Source organism: Sciurus vulgaris (assembly GCF_902686455.1).
Source record: "Sciurus vulgaris genome assembly, contig: HiC_scaffold_272_arrow_ctg1, whole genome shotgun sequence".
NCBI lineage: Eukaryota > Metazoa > Chordata > Mammalia > Rodentia > Sciuridae > Sciurus > Sciurus vulgaris.
In genome coordinates this window covers 1-18,653 of record NW_027632781.1, presented here as the reverse complement: position 1 = coordinate 18,653, position 18,653 = coordinate 1, and the positions used below count along the sequence as shown (strand labels likewise).

Here is an 18,653-nt window from a genome sequence, read left to right as displayed (position 1 = left end):
TGTAATGCTGGCTTTGTTTTTGTAAATTCTTTTAGCTTTTGTTTATCATGGAAGGATTTTATTTCATCATCAAATTTGAAGGTAAGTTTTGCTGGGTATGAGATTCTTGGTTGGCATCCATTTTCTTTCAGGGCTTGAAAAATGTTGTTTCAGGCCCTTCTAGCTTTTAGGGTCTGGATTGAAAAATCTGCTGATATCCGTATTGATTTCCCCCTGAATGTAATTTGGTTCTTTTCTTTCACAGCCTTTGAAATTCTGTCTTTATTTTGTATGTTAGGTATTTTCATTATAATGTGCCTTGGTGTGGGTCTGTTGTAATTTTGTGTATTTGGAGTCCTATAAGCCTCTTGAACTTGATTTTCCATTTCATTCTTCAGATTTGGGAAATTTTCTGATATTATTTCATTGAATAGGTTGTTCATTCCTTTGGATTGTTTCTCTAGGCCTTCCTCAATCCCAATAATTCTTAAATTTGGCCTTTTCATGATATCCCATAGTTCTTGTAGATTCTGTTCATGATTTCTTAGCATCTTCTCTGTTTGTTCAACTTTGTTTTCAAGGTTAAATATTTTGTCTTCAATGTCTGAGGTTCTGTCTTCCAGGTGTTCTATCCTATTGGATATGCTTTCTATGGAGTTCTTAATTTGGTTTATTGTTTCCTTCATGTCAAGGATTTCTGTTTGGTTTTTTTTTCAATATCTCTAACTCTTTATTGAAATGATCTTTTGCTTCCTGTATTTGCTCTTTTAACTGTCGATTGGTGCAATCATTCAATGCTTGCATTTGCTCTTTCATCTCATCTTTCAGTGCATGCATTTGCTCTTTCATCTCATCGTTTGCTTCTCTGGTCATTTTAATTATGTACATTCTGAACTCCTTTTCTGTCATTTCTTCTGCCATGCTGTCATTGGGTTTTATTGATGTAACATCTAGATTTGTTTGCAGCATTTTCTTTCCTTGTTTTCTCATATTGTTCAGGTATCAGTGGACCGCTGAGATATTGCAGATTTCCTCTATTGACTTACAATGTCCCTGAAGATTTCTATATATATCCCCCCTTAGCCTTCAGTAGCCTGAAGTCTTGGAGGAAATTGATAATGCGGTGCTCCACAAGGAAGCTGCCTCTCTAGGAGTGGTGGCCTTCAGGTGGGGTATAATCCCTGCTAGTGGGCAGAGGTGCCTCCACTTGTTGACCAATGGTCATCCAAAGGGGACCTAGGCTGCGGGCTGAGGCAAGGCCTGTTTGGGCCTGAGTCTCTGGTTTTACCGTCCTTGTGGGGAAACCTCACCCGGCAGGGAGGACTCACCCCATGGGCAGGTCTCCCTGGTCAGTTCCCTCCTAGAGGTTCCCCTCAATTTACAGCTACCACCTGGTCTGGGCTGCCTTCCTCTGCAAATTTCCCTGGGGCCCGGCCCTACCTCCTGGGCCTGGGAGCCTCACCATTCGCAGATGAATCTCCTTAGGCTGCCCCTCCTCAGAGAATCTGCCCGCAGGTCTGGAACCTTCGCTCCGCCCTAAGCCTGTCTCTGTGCGGCTCTTCCACCAAGAAGCCTCCTAGATCCTGGGGCTCTGCTCTGCACCTAATCGCCTGGCTATGCGGCCCCTCCTCTGAGCAGCCACCTGGGGCCCCGTACAATCACTCTGAATCACAGAGACCCGCCACATGCCTCTTCCTCCAGACAGCTGCCCAGTATTCTGGTGCGGTCACTAGGAGTCCAAGAAACTCACTGCGTGCCTCCACCTCCCACCAACCACCCGTAGCCCTGGGCAATCAATCACTCCGAGTCGAAGTGACCCTCCTCGTTCCTCCTCCTTCTCCAGATAACCCCCCGAGTGTTCAGGAGCGGTTGCTCTGAGTGGCTCTGAATCCATGTGACCCACTGTTGTCCTCTGGGCAACCGCCCGGAGCTCTGGTGCAGCCACTCAAGACCCAGCGACCCACCACGCTTCTCCTCCAGGTAACCCCCCTGTGTTCAGGAGCTGTCACTTTAAGTCCAAACAACTCACCACTCGCCTTCTCCTCTGAGCAGCCGCGTGGAGTGCTAATGCAGTCACTGTGAGTCCAAACGACCCGCCGCGCTCCTCCTCCTCCTCCTCCTACTCCTCCAGGCAGGCCCCGGGGTTCAGAAGTGTTCTGAGTCCAAACAGCTCGCCACGCAGCCCCTCCTCTGGCAACCGCCTGTAGCTCTGGTGTAGTCACTCCGAATCCAAGTGGCCGTGCTCCTCCTCCTCCTCCTCCTAGTCCTCCGGGCAGGCCCCGGTGTTCAGAAGTGGTCTGAGTCCAAATAGCTCGCCACGCAGCCCCTTCTCTGGCAACTGCCTTTAGCTCTGGTGTAGTCACTCTGAACCCAAGCGGCCACGCTCCTCTTCCTCCTCCTCATCCTTCGGGCTGGCCCCGGTGTTCAGAAGCAGTCGTTCTGAGTCCAAACAGCTCGTGCGCGGCTTCTCTGCCAACTGCCTGTAGCTCTGGTGCAGTCACTCCGAATCCAAGCGGCCACGTTCCTCCTCCTCCTCCTCAGGGCAGGCCCCAGTGTCCTGAGTCCACACAGCTCTCCTCGACACTCCTCCCCTGGGCAGCTGCTGGAGCCCCAGTGGTTGCTCCGAGTCCCAGCGCTGTGCCGAGCGGCCTCCTTTACGGGGCTCCCAGTTGTCCGAGTTCACTGCTCCAGCCGGGGGAGGGGTGTCTCACCGGCAGCTCTACTTCACAAAGTTTCCTGCATTCTGGGACCACTGTCCCATCCGGGACGCCTTCCCAACAGGTGAGAGTCACCTGGCTCCTTTGAGTTGGTCCCAAGTGTCTCAATATCTCCTCTTTTGAATCCTGAGTCCTGGCGCAACATGAAATGCAGCCACTCTCTAGGCCGCCATCTTGAAACCCTTTAATGGGTATTTTAAAAATAACAGACTACCAAAAATGCTGTACAGATTTAATTCAATACCTTTTAAGGTTCTACTTGTGTTCTTCATAAAAATAAATACATCAGTCATGAAATTTCATTTGGAAAATGAAGAAGCTGGGAATAACCAAACCATTCCTCCATGAGAAATGTGAAGCAGGAGGCATTCCAATACCAGAACTTAAATTACACTCCAGAGCAACAGTAACAAAAAAGACATCATATTGGCACCAAAACAGATAGGAAGACAAATGGTACAGAAGAGAAGATGTATAGACAAACCCACATATATACAGTTATCTCATACAAGAAAAAGACACCATAAATACACACTGAAGAAAAGATAGCATTTTCAACAAATGGTGCTGGAAAACAGGAAATCCATATGAAGTAGAGTGAAATTTAACTCCTATATCTCACTCTGAACAAAATAAAACTCAAACTGGCATTAGACCAGAAACATTGCATCTACTAGAGGAAAATGTAGAACAAACTCTCCATCATGTCAGATTAGGAACCAATTTCCTCAACAAGACTCCTAAAGTGTAGGAAATAAAATCATGAATCAATAAACGGGATGGTAACAAACTGAAAATCTGCTTTACAGCAAAAGAAACAATCAAGAACATGAAGAGACAGCCCACAGAATGGGAGGAAATCTTTGACACCTACTCTCAGATAGAGCATTAATCTCCAGGATATACAAAGAACTCAAAACACTTAATACCAAACAACCCCAAATAACCCAATTGGTAAATGGGCCTCATAACTGAACAGACATGTCACAGAAGAAATGTGATCAGTAAATATATGAAAAAATATCCAATATCACTAGCAATTAGAGAAATGAAATTAATACTACACTGAGATTTCTTCTCACTGTAGTCAGAATAGAAATTATAAAGCCTACAGTAATAATAAATGTTATAAGGATGTGGGGGAAAAGTTACACTCATACATTACTGGTGGGTCTGAAAATTGGTGTAGCCCATTAGCAGTATGGAAATTCCTCAGAAAACTAGGAATGGATCCACCATTTGACACATTTATCCCACTCTTAGCATATACCCAGAAGACATAAAATTGGCCTACTACAGTGATATGGCCACATCAATTTTACAGCAGTTCAATTCTTAATACCTAAGCTATGAAACCAACCTAGATGCCTTTCAATAGATGCATTGATAAAGAAAATGTGGCAAATATATACAATGGACTATTTTTCAGTCAAAAGAAAGAAACAAATTATGGCATTTGCCAGTAAATGCATAGAACTGGAGACTTATTTTGCTAAGTGAAATAAGCCAATCCCAAAAATCCTAAGGCTATATGCTGTAATATTGGATGCTGACTCATGAGAGGCAGAGCGAGGGAGGAGAGGAGGTTCACTGGATTGGACTGTGTGGAGTGAGGGATAGGAGGGAGAATAGGGGTAGGAATCACTATAGAGTGAATCACACCCAATTTTCCTATGTTCATATATGAAATCACAACCAGTCTAACTCCACATCATGTAAAACCACAAATATAGGAAGAGATAGGCTATGAATGAATGATATGTGAAAATATATTCTACTGTCATGATAGCTAAGAACAACCAAAACTAGGCATATGACCACAATATAATCCAACTATTTCACTCTTCCTATTCTCCTGAAAGATCTAAAATTACCATACTATGGCAACAGTGCCACAACAATATTTACAGTAACAAATTCATAATAGCTATATTATGTAATTGATCCAGGTATATCCATGTATGTTATATATATATATATATAGACAGATGTAGATGTATATGCACACATATGTGTACATGTATATGCATATGTATATATGATATGTACTATATATTGTACTGCATATTTGTTATATAATATGTATTATATATAAAAATATATAAATTAATATATACTACATATTATATAAATGATATACACATTCTACATATAAAATGAATAAAATTATTTTATTTGTTGGTAAACGGGTGGAAATAGAGAATATCCTGCCATGTAAAATTAGCCAAACTCAGAAACTCAAAAGTCAAACATTTTCTCTCAAAAATAGAAGTTAGAGTAAAATAAAGCAAGGGGGGGAGGGAAAGATAACATGAATGACCAATCAAATGCAAACTCATTGGAGCAAAAAGTTATCCAGCAGGGGAGAGGAAGGAGATTGAGGCAGGGGAGGGATCATGAGAGGCAAAGAGGGAGGCCAAGGGGGTCAGAACTGAAATTAATTCCCATTCACATCTGTTTGTCAGGATGAAACCAAGTCCCATGTATAACTATAAAACTATCATAATAATTTAAAATAAAGTAAATGCTAAACTTGAATTCATTTCAAAGAGATTTATAATTTATTGTATAGGCCAGATTCTTATAAATCAATAGAACCTATCAAGAGAACCATGAAATATGTATAAGAATATACTCTAAAACAGGAATTGTATACTTATTTGAGGAAAAGTAGGTCATCTGAATGAATGCTACATTTTGACAGCAGCAAACAGAACACTCCTCCATGCTATGCAGGAGGCACACACTACACACCCTCACCACACAGTAATGGGGCTCAGAGGGGCACATTAGTTCTTAAGAGAAGCTTGAATTTCAGAATTTCTGAATGAGTCTCCTTAATTTTAAATATGGACAACTTTTAGAGGTAAACATATTCATGAGTTTAAAAAAATGAAAAAAAGGAAGAGACCTTTCAACAACTGTTTGCATTCTAATTTTTAAAAAACAAACAAACAAACAAAAAAAGCCTGCGTAAAAATCCACGTTTGTTGAACAATGTCACAGTCAAAATAAACACAGTTTAAGTATTTTGGAAATAATGGTGTCTGGTGTATACCTTGGTTTTGGCTTCTAAATTCACAATTAGTGAAATCAGTTTTTCCACTAAAGATGGTGACTTAAAAGCAACAGCCAGGTGGAGAGTTGTTTCATTCCTGATGTTGTGAGCATGTGGATTGGCACCATGTTCTAATAGGATATTTGCACACCACTCTTCCATGAACTGTAGTGCCTGTTGGTTTTATACCATGAAATAAACTATAAATTTTGAGAATCAAAGAAAAACATTTCACGTTTTACTAATTAGCCACATTTAAATTAAATTAATGAATTTTTCTCCTAAGCATTTCAGTCAAATTTTATCCTACAGAAACCCGTGGCTGCCTCTACCTTCATCAATGGTGTGTTGCCATCAAGATCACTGAGGTCGATCTTACAATTCTTCTTTATTACAAAAACCACCATTTCTGCTTTGCCAAAGGCACAGGCATAATGTAGAACAGTCCTATTGAAGGAGTTAAAATTTAAGTGCCCATAATTAAAGCACAGAATCTGTAGTCTAGCAAATGAACTTAGGAAAAGAAACAAAGAGGGACAGGCTTGAGGCCTGAACATACCTAAACAAGCCTAAAATAAGACTGCCAAATCATCAAAAACTAACTGGCCATGGAGGATAAACAATCTCCACAAGGCCGTGGACCATCTGGTGTCACCCACTTTCCCCCTTCTTCCCTTTTCTTTAAGGTTAACTTGACCCCTGCTAACCAAAATAAACTGCCCTACCACATTGCTGGAATGTCAATTTGCACGTACTACTTGCTGATGTAATCAATGTAGTCATGTGCCCACTTATGTTTGAATCAGCCAATAATGTGTACCCGCGCCAAACTCCCTAACTTTTCCTATATAAACCCCTGATTTCTGAGCCTTGTGGTCAACTCCTGTATCTCCTGCATGAGATACGTGTTGGCCCGGAGCTCCGTTATTAAAGTGCCTCATGCTTTTGCATCAAGCAGGTCTCTCATGCTTCCTGGAGCGCGCCATCCTGAGACTCGAGTAAGGGTCTTCCTTTTGGGGGGTCCTACACTATGAAAGTAAGTGACTTTTTTAGGACCTCAAAAATACCCTCTCAAAAATCTACAATTATTAATGAAATTATAAACATTAAATAACAGGCAATTCCTCTACAATCTTCTGAGGAAAGCACAATATTTACCAGCTGTTATTACATACTGAATTAATGAATTGTCAGCCTATTCTCTTTTTTCTTTTGTCTTTCTTTTTTTGGTATTTTTAGGGTTCGAACCCTGGGGCACTCGACCCAAAAGCCATATCCTTAGAACTTTTTATTATTATTACTTTTAATTTTGAGGCAGGGTCTCTCTAAGTTGCCCAGGCTGGCATTGAACTTGTAATGCTTCTCCCTCTGTCTCCCAAATCACTAGAATTATAGGCATGAGCTACTGTGCCTGGTCCCACTGATTTTTTATTTTTGTTTATTCTGTTTTTGGGGTGCTGGAGATGGACCCCTGAGCCTGGAGTCTCATAGGTAAGAGCTTTACCACTGAACCACATTCTAAGCTCAGAGCATCCCACTTGCCTATAAAGAGCATGGCCCTTTAATCTAGTTCAACATTGGCTGGAATTCTACTTAAACCTCTATGACTCACTAGTTATCCCTCCTATCCCTCAATTTTATCACCAATAAAATAAGGATTAAAGTTAGTAGTTACCTCCCAGGATACTACGGTGATGCTTAAATGGGAATCTATGCAAAAATCTGAATAGTTTCTAGAACTAGTTCAATAGTTGTTGCCTTGTTGGGTATTGTAATCATTACTATTACTATGAATCAACAGAGTATTTCAATTAATAAAATAGTACCATCATAGTGATTTTAGAGATATCTTTTAAGGACTATGTATTTCAGTCAGTCTTAAATGCTCTTTTCTCTATGATTTTAATATCACTGACTTTGGGATGCCACTAAAATTTAGGCTGCATTAAAAGTATAATTGGAAATATTCAATTTTTTATTCTTACGTGAAATAAAGAACCACCACATAATCCACAGTGCCATACCTTGAGTGAAATGTAAAGCAAACAAGAGGTCTATAGTGGTTCTAGTCATATGCGTGGCATTTAATTTAATATTAATTCTTAAAATTATTATAAGTAAAGAGAGATAATAAAACAACAATAAAAGACAAAATTTAAATATAATAACCCTTGCTTCTCTTTCTTTTTTTTCAAGTAACTTAGAGTGATAGGAAATGTAGGACCCAAATGAACTACCATGGTTCACTTTATTCAATAGTTAGATTTATAGGATACATGTAAATCAGGTTTCCAATGTTCAATATTTAATACTGCCCTAACTTTTAAAACAGGCAGTTTATAGTTTCCTACCTCCTGAAGTGTTTCTACATGAGGAAAGGGTTTACTTGAAATCAAGTCCTATCTCCAGTTTTAAATTTCTGATCAAGTAAACATAAAGCTTATAGGGAAGAGTTTTAAGAGACATTAAATGATATACTAGGTATTCAGTATATGGGTATAAATGAGTATAATAAAAGAACATTTAAGTATGCTTGAGTTCATTTTTTAAGCAAAACTTATGAAGTAAAGCAATACATTGGCAGTAGTAATAATCTTTTACAATTGCTCTCTTTTTTGTCAGCATACCACTAAAGCAGAATTAACATACAATTACATATATGTAACAAGCCCTATATATAAAAATTTATGTGTAATATCTAAAAACACAGATGAAAAGTTTTCTTTCACTTCTGCATAGAAATGTACAAGAAAACACAAATTCCTCTTTATACATTTTGTGTTGGCAAGGACTGTCCTAAGAAAGAATGAAGTGAAAAGAAGACTTCCTTTATTTCTACCTCTTTAAAAACTTTTATTTGTTGCTGGTGATTGGATGCATGCCCTTTAGCTTGCTAAGTCAAACTGACTTAAAAAAGACAAAGTACACTTTTGCAGATGCTCAAGTGATTTATGGATATAGGAAAAAATATTTGTGCCCCTAGTAAGAGAAGAAATTTAATTCTAACATTAAATGAAATACATTTCTCAGCAAGAGGAGTTGTACTTAGACTCTGCTGCTTAAAGTTAAGCTGCAAAACATGCCTCAAATAGATGTTTTGATGGTAAGTTCTGTGAAACATTTAAAAATGTATACATCCCTACCCACCATTCTAGTATACTAAATATTTTTCCATATATTTGCATACTTTGTATTTTATCCTGTTCTAGGCACTAGTCTTTTGGCTGTTGGCAAACAAGTAATTTGTGAAACTTTATAATGTTTTTTGATACCCACATGGCAAGTCTTTGTTCATTACAAACATTTTCAGTGTTATTAAGACCTTAAAATACTCCATGCATGTGGGACTTCAAAATGTTATAACTTTGGTATTTTATGATTTTTAAAATTTTTGCAATATTGATAACCATAAAAAGAGCTCACATTTTGGAGACAAGAAGTATTCCCTTCCACAAAACCACCACCAGGGCCCAGGTCCATGTAGATATCCTTATCCCTTGGGAACAAGGCAAGGCAAGGGACATTAGGAGAGCAGCAGGCAGCCTTTGCAGACTGGGAACCTTATGTATGCTGCTCCCTTGGCCCTGGTGACTGAAAGCCTGCACTTCCTGGATGCTGTGTACCAATGCTCTGTTCTCCCTGCTTACAAAAACAGAAAAACAGTAAGGTACAACTACAGGAAACTGTATTGGAACACAGGAACCAGCAATGTTGTGCACAAAGCTTTTGGCAGATTATTTTTAAGTGTAGTCTGTCAAAATGGTGACAAAATTGGAAAAGCATCAAATTTGGTGTTTTGGAAAGTGGGCAATCTGCCAGTGAACTTTATTGTCTCCTCTCTTGAAAAGTAACAATGAAGTCTTTGCAGAAAACTCAGGGCTCTTCCACAAGTCTTGCTCTGAATACAGCTGGCTGGTGAAGAGGACACCAAGTTATCCTTCAGAATTTGATTAACTAGTGAGTCAAGCCTGTGAGAAGTAAGTTTTTTTCTTCTTCTTTTGTAACTTTCACAGCAATGTTATAAACAAAAGAAGAAAAAACAGTGGAGCCATGGTCTCCATTCAAAGAATTCTTGTAAGTTCTCTCAGTAGACAACACATAGTGAATTATATCTGAAGAACTCTTTTTTAGCCCACATGTTGCTAGATTATGAGCAATATTTTTCTCATTATGCAGTTTTCTACAATGTATATAATATACATTTTAAAGTATGTACATTAACATTAAATTGCTGTGTGTACTTAACTGTTAAACAGTCTACAAGGAAACCAGTTGAAATTTTGCTTTTGTTTTACTGCTCATTAAGTGGGCCTGGGTGCTAGACCTCCAAGGTTTGTAGGTCTCCAGTACAGAGGCCTCCATGGGAGTCTAAAAGTCATCTCCTGGTGAAAGGAGAGCTGGTCTCCCTTCTGCTCTGCCCCAAGAGCAGAGCCTAAGTGGTGCAGCCCCATCAGTCCCTCTTCCCCCAACTGGCCCCTTGCCCTTCAGTCCCTGACCTCATAGACACCCCCATACCTGTCTTTTATCAGGTTCATCAACATTACCTCCCTTAGATAAAAAAAAAAAACAACTTTTTACTGCAACTAAATCACCAATCTTCACAGCCTTGTGCAATCTGTGAATCATGCCCTCCAAGTATAAGTTAGCCAATTTCTTCTGGGCTGACTTCATCAGGAAGCCTTGTATACCCCTTCCCCTGGGGGCTTCCTCAGTCTCTGACTTAATCCTCCTGAACAGAAGGAATCACTGCCAACTCCCCTAACTGTGCAGTTACTGTCAATGGTGGAATAGCCGTTGCCAAGCAACCCCATAAAAACAACTGCCAGCAGTGGAATCTGATGGCCAGCAGTAATGGGCACCACAAGGATTCACCACACCATGTTATATCACTTTTATATTATCATATGGAGAATTTATTAATATTAAGACCCACAGAAGAGCTGAAATATCATATAGGTTTAAAATACAGATAATACATTAGTATTAATGCCACAGTGCAGTTATTTTATCAGTGTTAATGATATATGCGGATATTATATTATTAAAAGATACAGGGAGCAATCATATTAATAATAAATGATATTTTTTAACTTTATCATATTAAAATTAAAGGCCACAATTTATATATATTATTATGTGATGCTGTGTTATGGATATAACATTAATACAAAAGACCACAGGGTATGCCCCATTATCAGTTTTTAAAGCTATAATATGGATACCATGTCAGTATTGAGGGCCACAAGGCAGTTTCCTTATCAGTTTTCAATGCTACAAGGTGGATTTCAAATGAGTACTGAAGTCCACAGGTCATCTATTTTATCATTTTTACATGCTACGAAATGGAAAACATCTTAATATGCAAGGTCACCAGGCAGCAATTTTTATCAAGTTTTGATACTATAATATGGACATCATGTTCCCAATGAGGCCACAGGCATGTAAAATGGATTATTTTCTACAAATGCACAAGGCAGCCTTTACATTAGATTTGGATGTTATAGTATGGATAGCATAATAACATAAAAGGACACAGGGAAGCAATGATATTAATTTTACATGCTACATGGTAGTACCAAGATAGTATTATAACCAGAATAAGTTATATTAATTTTACTTGCTAAACTATGGATATTTTATTATGGTACATGGCAGCTATTACATTAGCATTAGGTGGTTACTATGGGTATCTTATTAGCATTAAAAGCCACAGGTCATATATTTTATTAGTTTCTTATCTTATAGTATGAATATGGCATTAATAATTAAGCACAGTACACATGAAACATGGATTATCATTTTAGTGTGAAAGGCTGCCGGGTAGCTATTATATTAGTTTTGGATGCTATGACACGTATATTATATTAATATTAAAGGCTACAGGAAATCTAGTATATTAATTTTACATGCTATGCTATGGATTTCTTAATAATAGTAAAACCACAGGGCAGTTATTTGCTTTACATGCTATGTTGTGGATATTACCTCATTATTATCAGCCACAGTTAGCTCTTACGTCTGTCTTAGATGCTACAGTATGGATAGTTGTTTAATAATAAAGTTGCAGGGCAGCTATATACAATGAATAATATATTAGTATTAAAGACAACAATGCCGTTACTATATTACTTAAGAGTATATACATTACCTAAGTATTAAGAGCCAGTAGACTGCTATTTTATTAGTTGTAGATGCCATAGTTTGCATATCATGTAAGTATTACAGGTCACGAGGGAGCAATTACATTATTTTAGATTGGCTATCATATTAATATGGTCATAGGCAAGCTATTATATTAACTCTAATTGCTATAGAATGGATGTACTATATAGTACAGTATTTAAAGATCATAGGGCAGCTACTATTTCATGTTTGGGGGCAAGTTTTGATATGTTATTAATATTAAAGGCCCAGAACAACTATAATATTAGTTTTAGAGGTCACATTGTGGATATATTAATATTAAATGCCACATGATAGCTATTATATTATAGGCTACCTTATGGATATTGCACTAGTCATAAAGGCCACAGGACTGCTATTTTGAGTTTTAGATGTGACTGTATAGATATTATGTAGTATTAAAAGGCCACAAGGCAGCTATTTCTTCAGCTTTTTAGGTCACAATATGTATACATACTAATATTAAATGCCACAGGACATCTCTTACAGTATTTTAAGGTGCCATAGTACACATATTTCATTAGTATTAAAGTCCTACATTCACCTATTATGGTTGTTTAAAATGCTACAATGTGGATATTATGTTAGTATTTATACTAATATTCGATGATATAGTACTGATATCAAGCTAGTATAAGGCCCTGGGTACCTATTATATTAATGGTAGATATAAGGGTATAAATATAATATTACTATTAAAGACTCTAGGGCAGCTATCATGTCCTATCAGATGGTACAGTTTGTATATTATACTAGTATTATAGGTCAGAGTGTGGCTTTGTTAGTTTTAAAAGCATACAGCAGAGCTGGATGCACTGGCACAGGTCTATAACCACAGTGGCTCAGGAGGCTAAGGCAGGAGGATCACAACTTCAAACAGCCTCAGCAACTTAGCTAAGTCCTAAGTAACTTAGCAAGACCCTGTCTCAAAAAAAAAAGAATAAAAGAAAAAAAGAGCAAAAAATGTGCTTCGGGGGTTCAATTCCTGGTAACAAAAACCAAAAATGAACAAAGGAAAACCATTCTTTATTATAGATGGTTATGTTAATATTAAAAATCACCGTGCAACCATGATGCTATAGTATGAATGTTACATTAATACTGAAGTCCATATGACAGTTATCACATTAGTTTAAGAAGTATATTACATATTACTTAAGGCCACAGAGCAAATATTAGATCAAATGGCTATATATGGATTTTATATTAATATTAAAGGCCAAAGGACAGCTAATATATTAGTATAAGATGCTGTAGTATACATGTTATATTAATACTAAAGGCCAAAGTTCAACAACTATATGAGCTATGTTATTGCATCAATACTACTTTAACACAAAGGGCCGAAGTCAGCCATTATATTAATTTTCAATCTTATTCTCTGTGTACAATATTAGTATAAAAAGATACATGGCAGCTATTATATTTATTTTAGATAGCAAAGTATGGGTATTACATTGATGTTGAAGGTCAAAGTCAGCTATTTCATCAGTTTGACGTACTAATGTCTGGTTATCATACTACTATTAAAGGCCACAGGATAAATATTAATGTAAGAGGCTACAATATGTATGTTATATCCATATGAGAAGCTGCAGGGCAGTTGTTAGGTTTATTTAAGATGTTATAGTATGGGCATTATAATAGTATTGAAGGTCACAACACAGCTATTTTATTAGTGTTAGATGTGACAATCTGCATGTATTAATGTTAAAGGCCACAGAGCAGCTATCAGTTTTCCATGATGTAATATGGATATCATATCAAGAATAAGGGCCACAGGGAAGTTACTATATTAGCTTTAGAGGCCAGAGAATAGATATTTGAATAACATTGGAGTCCAGCAGCAATAATATTAGTTTCAGAAGCTATTTTATGAAGATTATATTAATATTAAAAGGCACAGAGAAGTTATTACATTAGTTTTGCATGCTATAATATGAACATTACATTAGCATTAAAGGCCACAGGGAAGCTATTAGTTTCAGATGCCGAGGTATGGCTTTTAATTAATAATAAAAGCCACAGGACAGCTATTATGTTACTTTTACACTGTATAGTAAACATGTTAAATTAATATTAAAGTTCAAACATCAGCTATTATGTTAGCCTTGGATGCAATAATATGGATATCATATTAGTATATAAGGTTACAGGACATATATTACATTAGTTTAAACTGTTGAAGAAGAGATATTACATTAAATAAAGACTACATATCACATTTTATGTTAGGTTTTGATTCTATAGCATGGATAGTACATTAATATCAAAGGCCCAAGGTATCCACTGTATTAGTTTAAGATGCTGTTATACAGATATTACATTACTATGAATAGCCACAGGGCAGCTATTCTATTTGCTTGAGATGTTAGAGTATGGATATTATTTTTCTACAAAAGGATACAGGTCAGTTATTACATTTGTTTTGGATTTTACAGCATGGGTATTATATGAATACTAATAGTCACAGGACAGCTATTATATTAATTTTAGAAGCTATATTATGGATATTACATAAATATCAAAGGCCGCAGGACAGGTACAGTATTAATTTTAAAGAATGTAATACGTTTATCATATTATCATTAAAGGCCACAAGTCATCCCTTATACTAGTTTTAGATCATATATTATATTAATGTTTAAGTCCACAGGGCACCTATTATATTAGGTAGACATGCTATCATATGGATATTTAGTTAATATTAAAGAACACATGGCATCTATTATGCTAACTTGAGAAGCTGTAGGATACATAGCCTATTTAAAGGTCACAGGCAGCTAATATATTAGTATGAGAGTCTGTAGTCTGGCTATTACAGCAATATCAAGGGTCACTGGTCAGCTATTACATCAGTTTAGTTATAGAGGCTATGTAATGGATAGCACATAAGTCTTAAGGGTTGCAGGGTAGTTATTATATTCACATTAGACACTTCAGTATGGACATCATATTAGTATTAGAGGCAAATACATTGGAGGTCGGTGCTATCGATGGACATTACATTAGTAGTAAAGGACACAGGGGCATCTATTAGATGAGATGAGATGAGACAGCTTGTATAGTACATTAGTTTTAAGGTCCATAGGACCTTAGACTGAAATGGTACATTACGTATATAATACTACTATAAAAGATAGTAAAGCAGCTATTATATTAGTATTGGATCCTATAGTATGGATATTTAGTTCATATAAATGCCACAACACAGCTCTTATATTAATCTTTGATACTATGGAATGAATATTATAATACTTTTAAAGCCACAGGACAACTATTACATTAGTTTTAAATGGCACAGGATGGACATCTTTAGTATTAAAGACCAAAGAATATAATACCTATTCTATTAGCTTTAGATTTTAGAGAATGGATATCATTAGTATTAAAGATCACAGAGCATCCATTATAATATTTCGGTACCACAGTGCATCTCAATTAGTATTGAAGGTCATATGGAAGCTATCATACTAGTTTTAGAGGTCACAATATGCATACTATATTAGTATGAAAGGCCACATAGCAGCTATAACAGCAGTTTTTGATGCTGTAGTATTGATATTATATTACCATTGAAGGCTACAAGACAACTATTATATTAGTTTCTGGGAACACAGTATTGATATTATATTAAAGTTAAAGGCCTCAGGGAAGTTATTATACTAGTTTTAGATGCTATGGTATGGATATCATATGCTTATCATAGGCCACATGGAAGTTATTTTATTAATTTTAGATGCTACACTATGGACATTATATTAGCACTAAACCAAAAGTCAGGTATTATACTGAATTTAGATGCTCTAGCATGGACAGTACATTATTATTAAACTCCATATACCAGTTGTTAGAATAGTTTAAGATGCTATTACATTAGTTTAAGATTATGTATTATAGATATTATATTACTCCGAAAGGCCATGGGGCGGCTATTTTATCAAGTGTAAGTGCTCTACTATGGAGATTATATTAGTACTAAAGTCCACTGGACAAATATTACATGAGCATTAGCTGTTATAGTATGCATATTATATCAGTGTGAAATGCCACAGGCAGCTATTATATTAGGTTTAGATGACACACAACAGATATCATATTTATATAAAAGGCCACAATTTATATTTTTGTCTTTTATATTTATGTCTTTTATACTTATATCTTTCATATTTATATGAAAGACAGCAAATATATATGTATAAGATGTTACAGTGTGGAGATTACTTCAATATTAAAGGCCATGGGACAGCTATTATATTAGTTTAACATGCAATAGCACTAATAGCATTAATATTTCATTAATGTTAAGGGGCACAGAGGTGCTATAAATTAGCTTTAAATGCTAGAGTATGTATATTACCTTAATCTTAAAGGTCACAGGGCTGCTATTATATCAAACCCTTCATCCTTTTTCACCGGGTGACACAATCCCCTTGATAGATGTTCTCCATTGGTCAGGTGACTCCCACACTCTCTTCTAAGTCCATTCCTATTTTCTTTTTTAATTCTGTGTTTTCCTCCTCTTGTTCTTTTCTATGAGGAACATTTTCATTTAGATTTTTAAAACATTTTGAGCCAGGTGTGGTGGTACACACCTCTAATATGAGCTACTCTGGGAGGTTAAGGCAGGAGGATCACATGTTTGGGAAACCCGCCTGGGCAGCTTAATGACAAGTCTCAAAAAGGGCTGGGGATGTTGCTTAGTGGTGGAGCACTGGCAGTGTGAGGGATGCTCTGGGGTCAAATGCCATCACCACAAAATGAAGTAAAACACTATTTTAAAATAATTACAGCCTCCCAGGAAGTTGGTAAAATAATACATTTTGTACACTCTTTACCCAGTTTCCTTAAGTGGCATTGTTTTACATAACTAATACTAAACCAGGATATTGACAGTGCTGTGACTGGTTATGAAAGGGAAATGCTCTTGTAAAAGCAAACTGGTTTTACCATATGTGTATTGACAGTGATTGGACGTGGCTTGGAAGGAAAAGCAGGTCCTGATCTCAAAATCTATAGGTAATTGTAATCCTGTTGATGTTATACTTCAGGTACCCAAAGAACAGAGATTTTTGGGAAGGAATACATTTAAATATGTAGTTGGTGCTTAAGCTAGGTTATGGCAATCATACCTTTTAAGCTAAAATATCAGAGGAATGAGACTACCTCCCTCATCTTGGTGGCATCATGCTAGTTAATAAAACCAGGAGATGAAACCAAAAAAAAAAAAAAAAAAAAAAAAAAACCAGATGCAATGGGCAGGAGCTGGGGGTGTAGATCAGTGGCAGAAACTCACCTGGATCCTGTGATACACTGAGTTTGATCCTCACCACCACAGGAAAATAAATAAATGAAAATAAGGGAATCGTGTTTGTCTGCAGCTGAAAATAAATAAATAAATAAGACAGCTAAAATATATATGTATAAATATATATATACATATATATATAAAACATCATTCTAAAAAATGCAATGGGCACACTTAATAGCCAGATGAAAGTTTTTTAATAGAAATTTGTATATTAAAAAAATGATTAATTAATTAATTTACTTTGGTACCAGGGATTAAACCCAGGGATGCTTAACCACTAAGCCACACCCCAGCTCTTTTTGCTACTTTTTTTAGAGATAGGGTCTAATTGCTTACAGCCTCACTTTGAAATTATAAGCCTTCTGCCTCAACCTCCCAAGCCATTGGGATTACAGGTGTGTGCCACCATACCCAGTCAGAAATTAAGATTTTGATATCATTCTCTAATCCAGGGAGTCAGGGCTCTTTGAAGAAGTGGCAGATACTAGAACCAAGAGAGTAAGTATAAAGTCAGGGTAACATTTAAGTATCAGAAAGAATTTGGGGACAAAGCAAGAAAATATGCTAAAGGACAATAGGAGATAATGGAAAAAAGATCCTAGTAGAAAGACCCCAAAGGTTAAAGCATGAATGAATTAAGGAATGAGGATCTACAGAATTGGAAAATAAATAACAGCATAAGGTAACTACCCAATGTCCACAGTGATACAAATAAGTAACTGAATAGATAAATAAATGGGTTGACTGAAAACACTTGTGCAGAAGAATTTCAGATAATTGGGGCACACACTCAGTCATCAAGGGGGTGGAGCTAACTCCCTGTTCCTTATGTGCAGGCCTTGCAGGGTGACTTCCTTCAGACGATCACAGACAATGTGGACACACAGAGACAGAAACTTCCCAATGAGAAACCTGAAAGGCCCTGCCTCAGCCAGGTGAACACAGTCAGTACTAACAGGATATTCCCCTTTTGGGGCCTGAGAACACAGAAATGCTGTCCACCTCTGTGACCTGCCTCCCCCAGACCCACAGCCCCAGGATAAATATGAAGATATAAAGCAAACCCCAATAGAGAACAATGTAAAAAGTACCTGAAAGGCCCTTCTCAACCTTGTTAAGGTCATCAGAACAAGGAAGGTCTCAGAAACTGTTCACCCACAAAGAGAAGTCTATAGGGACAGGAACTGAATAGCATTTGGGATCCTAGATGGGGTCCTGGAACAGGAAGAGGCAGAACTGAGAATCCAAAGGAAATGCAACTGCACTTAGTGATAGCACACTGGTGTTTGTTCTTCATGACACCTTTCCTAGGATGGGTTACATCTGAGACAGTGCACATAAATCATATCAAAAGAAAAACGAGGATGAGGCTACTTGGGAAATCTCTGCACTTTCTTTGCAATTT

The 18,653-nt window shown here is 37.1% G+C and overlaps 1 protein-coding gene across 2 annotated transcripts in view; it reads right to left on the bottom strand.

Moving 5' to 3' along the window:
- Positions 1–18,554, bottom strand: part of LOC306652551 (uncharacterized protein) — a 57,520-nt gene extending 38,966 nt beyond the window's left edge. The window contains exons 1-3 of one of the 2 annotated variants that reach the window (XM_079125384.1): positions 18,340–18,554; positions 6,087–6,201; positions 5,755–5,928 (exon numbers count right to left, since the gene is read on the bottom strand). In XM_079125384.1, the coding sequence (XP_078981510.1) occupies positions 5,755–5,928; positions 6,087–6,161 (249 nt within the window). In that variant the 5' untranslated portion in view covers positions 6,162–6,201; positions 18,340–18,554. Of the gene's footprint in view, positions 1–5,754; positions 5,929–6,086; positions 6,202–17,233; positions 17,270–18,339 lie in introns of those variants that run through there. The other variant, XR_013761450.1, reaches the window with a different exon arrangement.
- Positions 18,555–18,653: the final 99 nt, after the last annotated feature.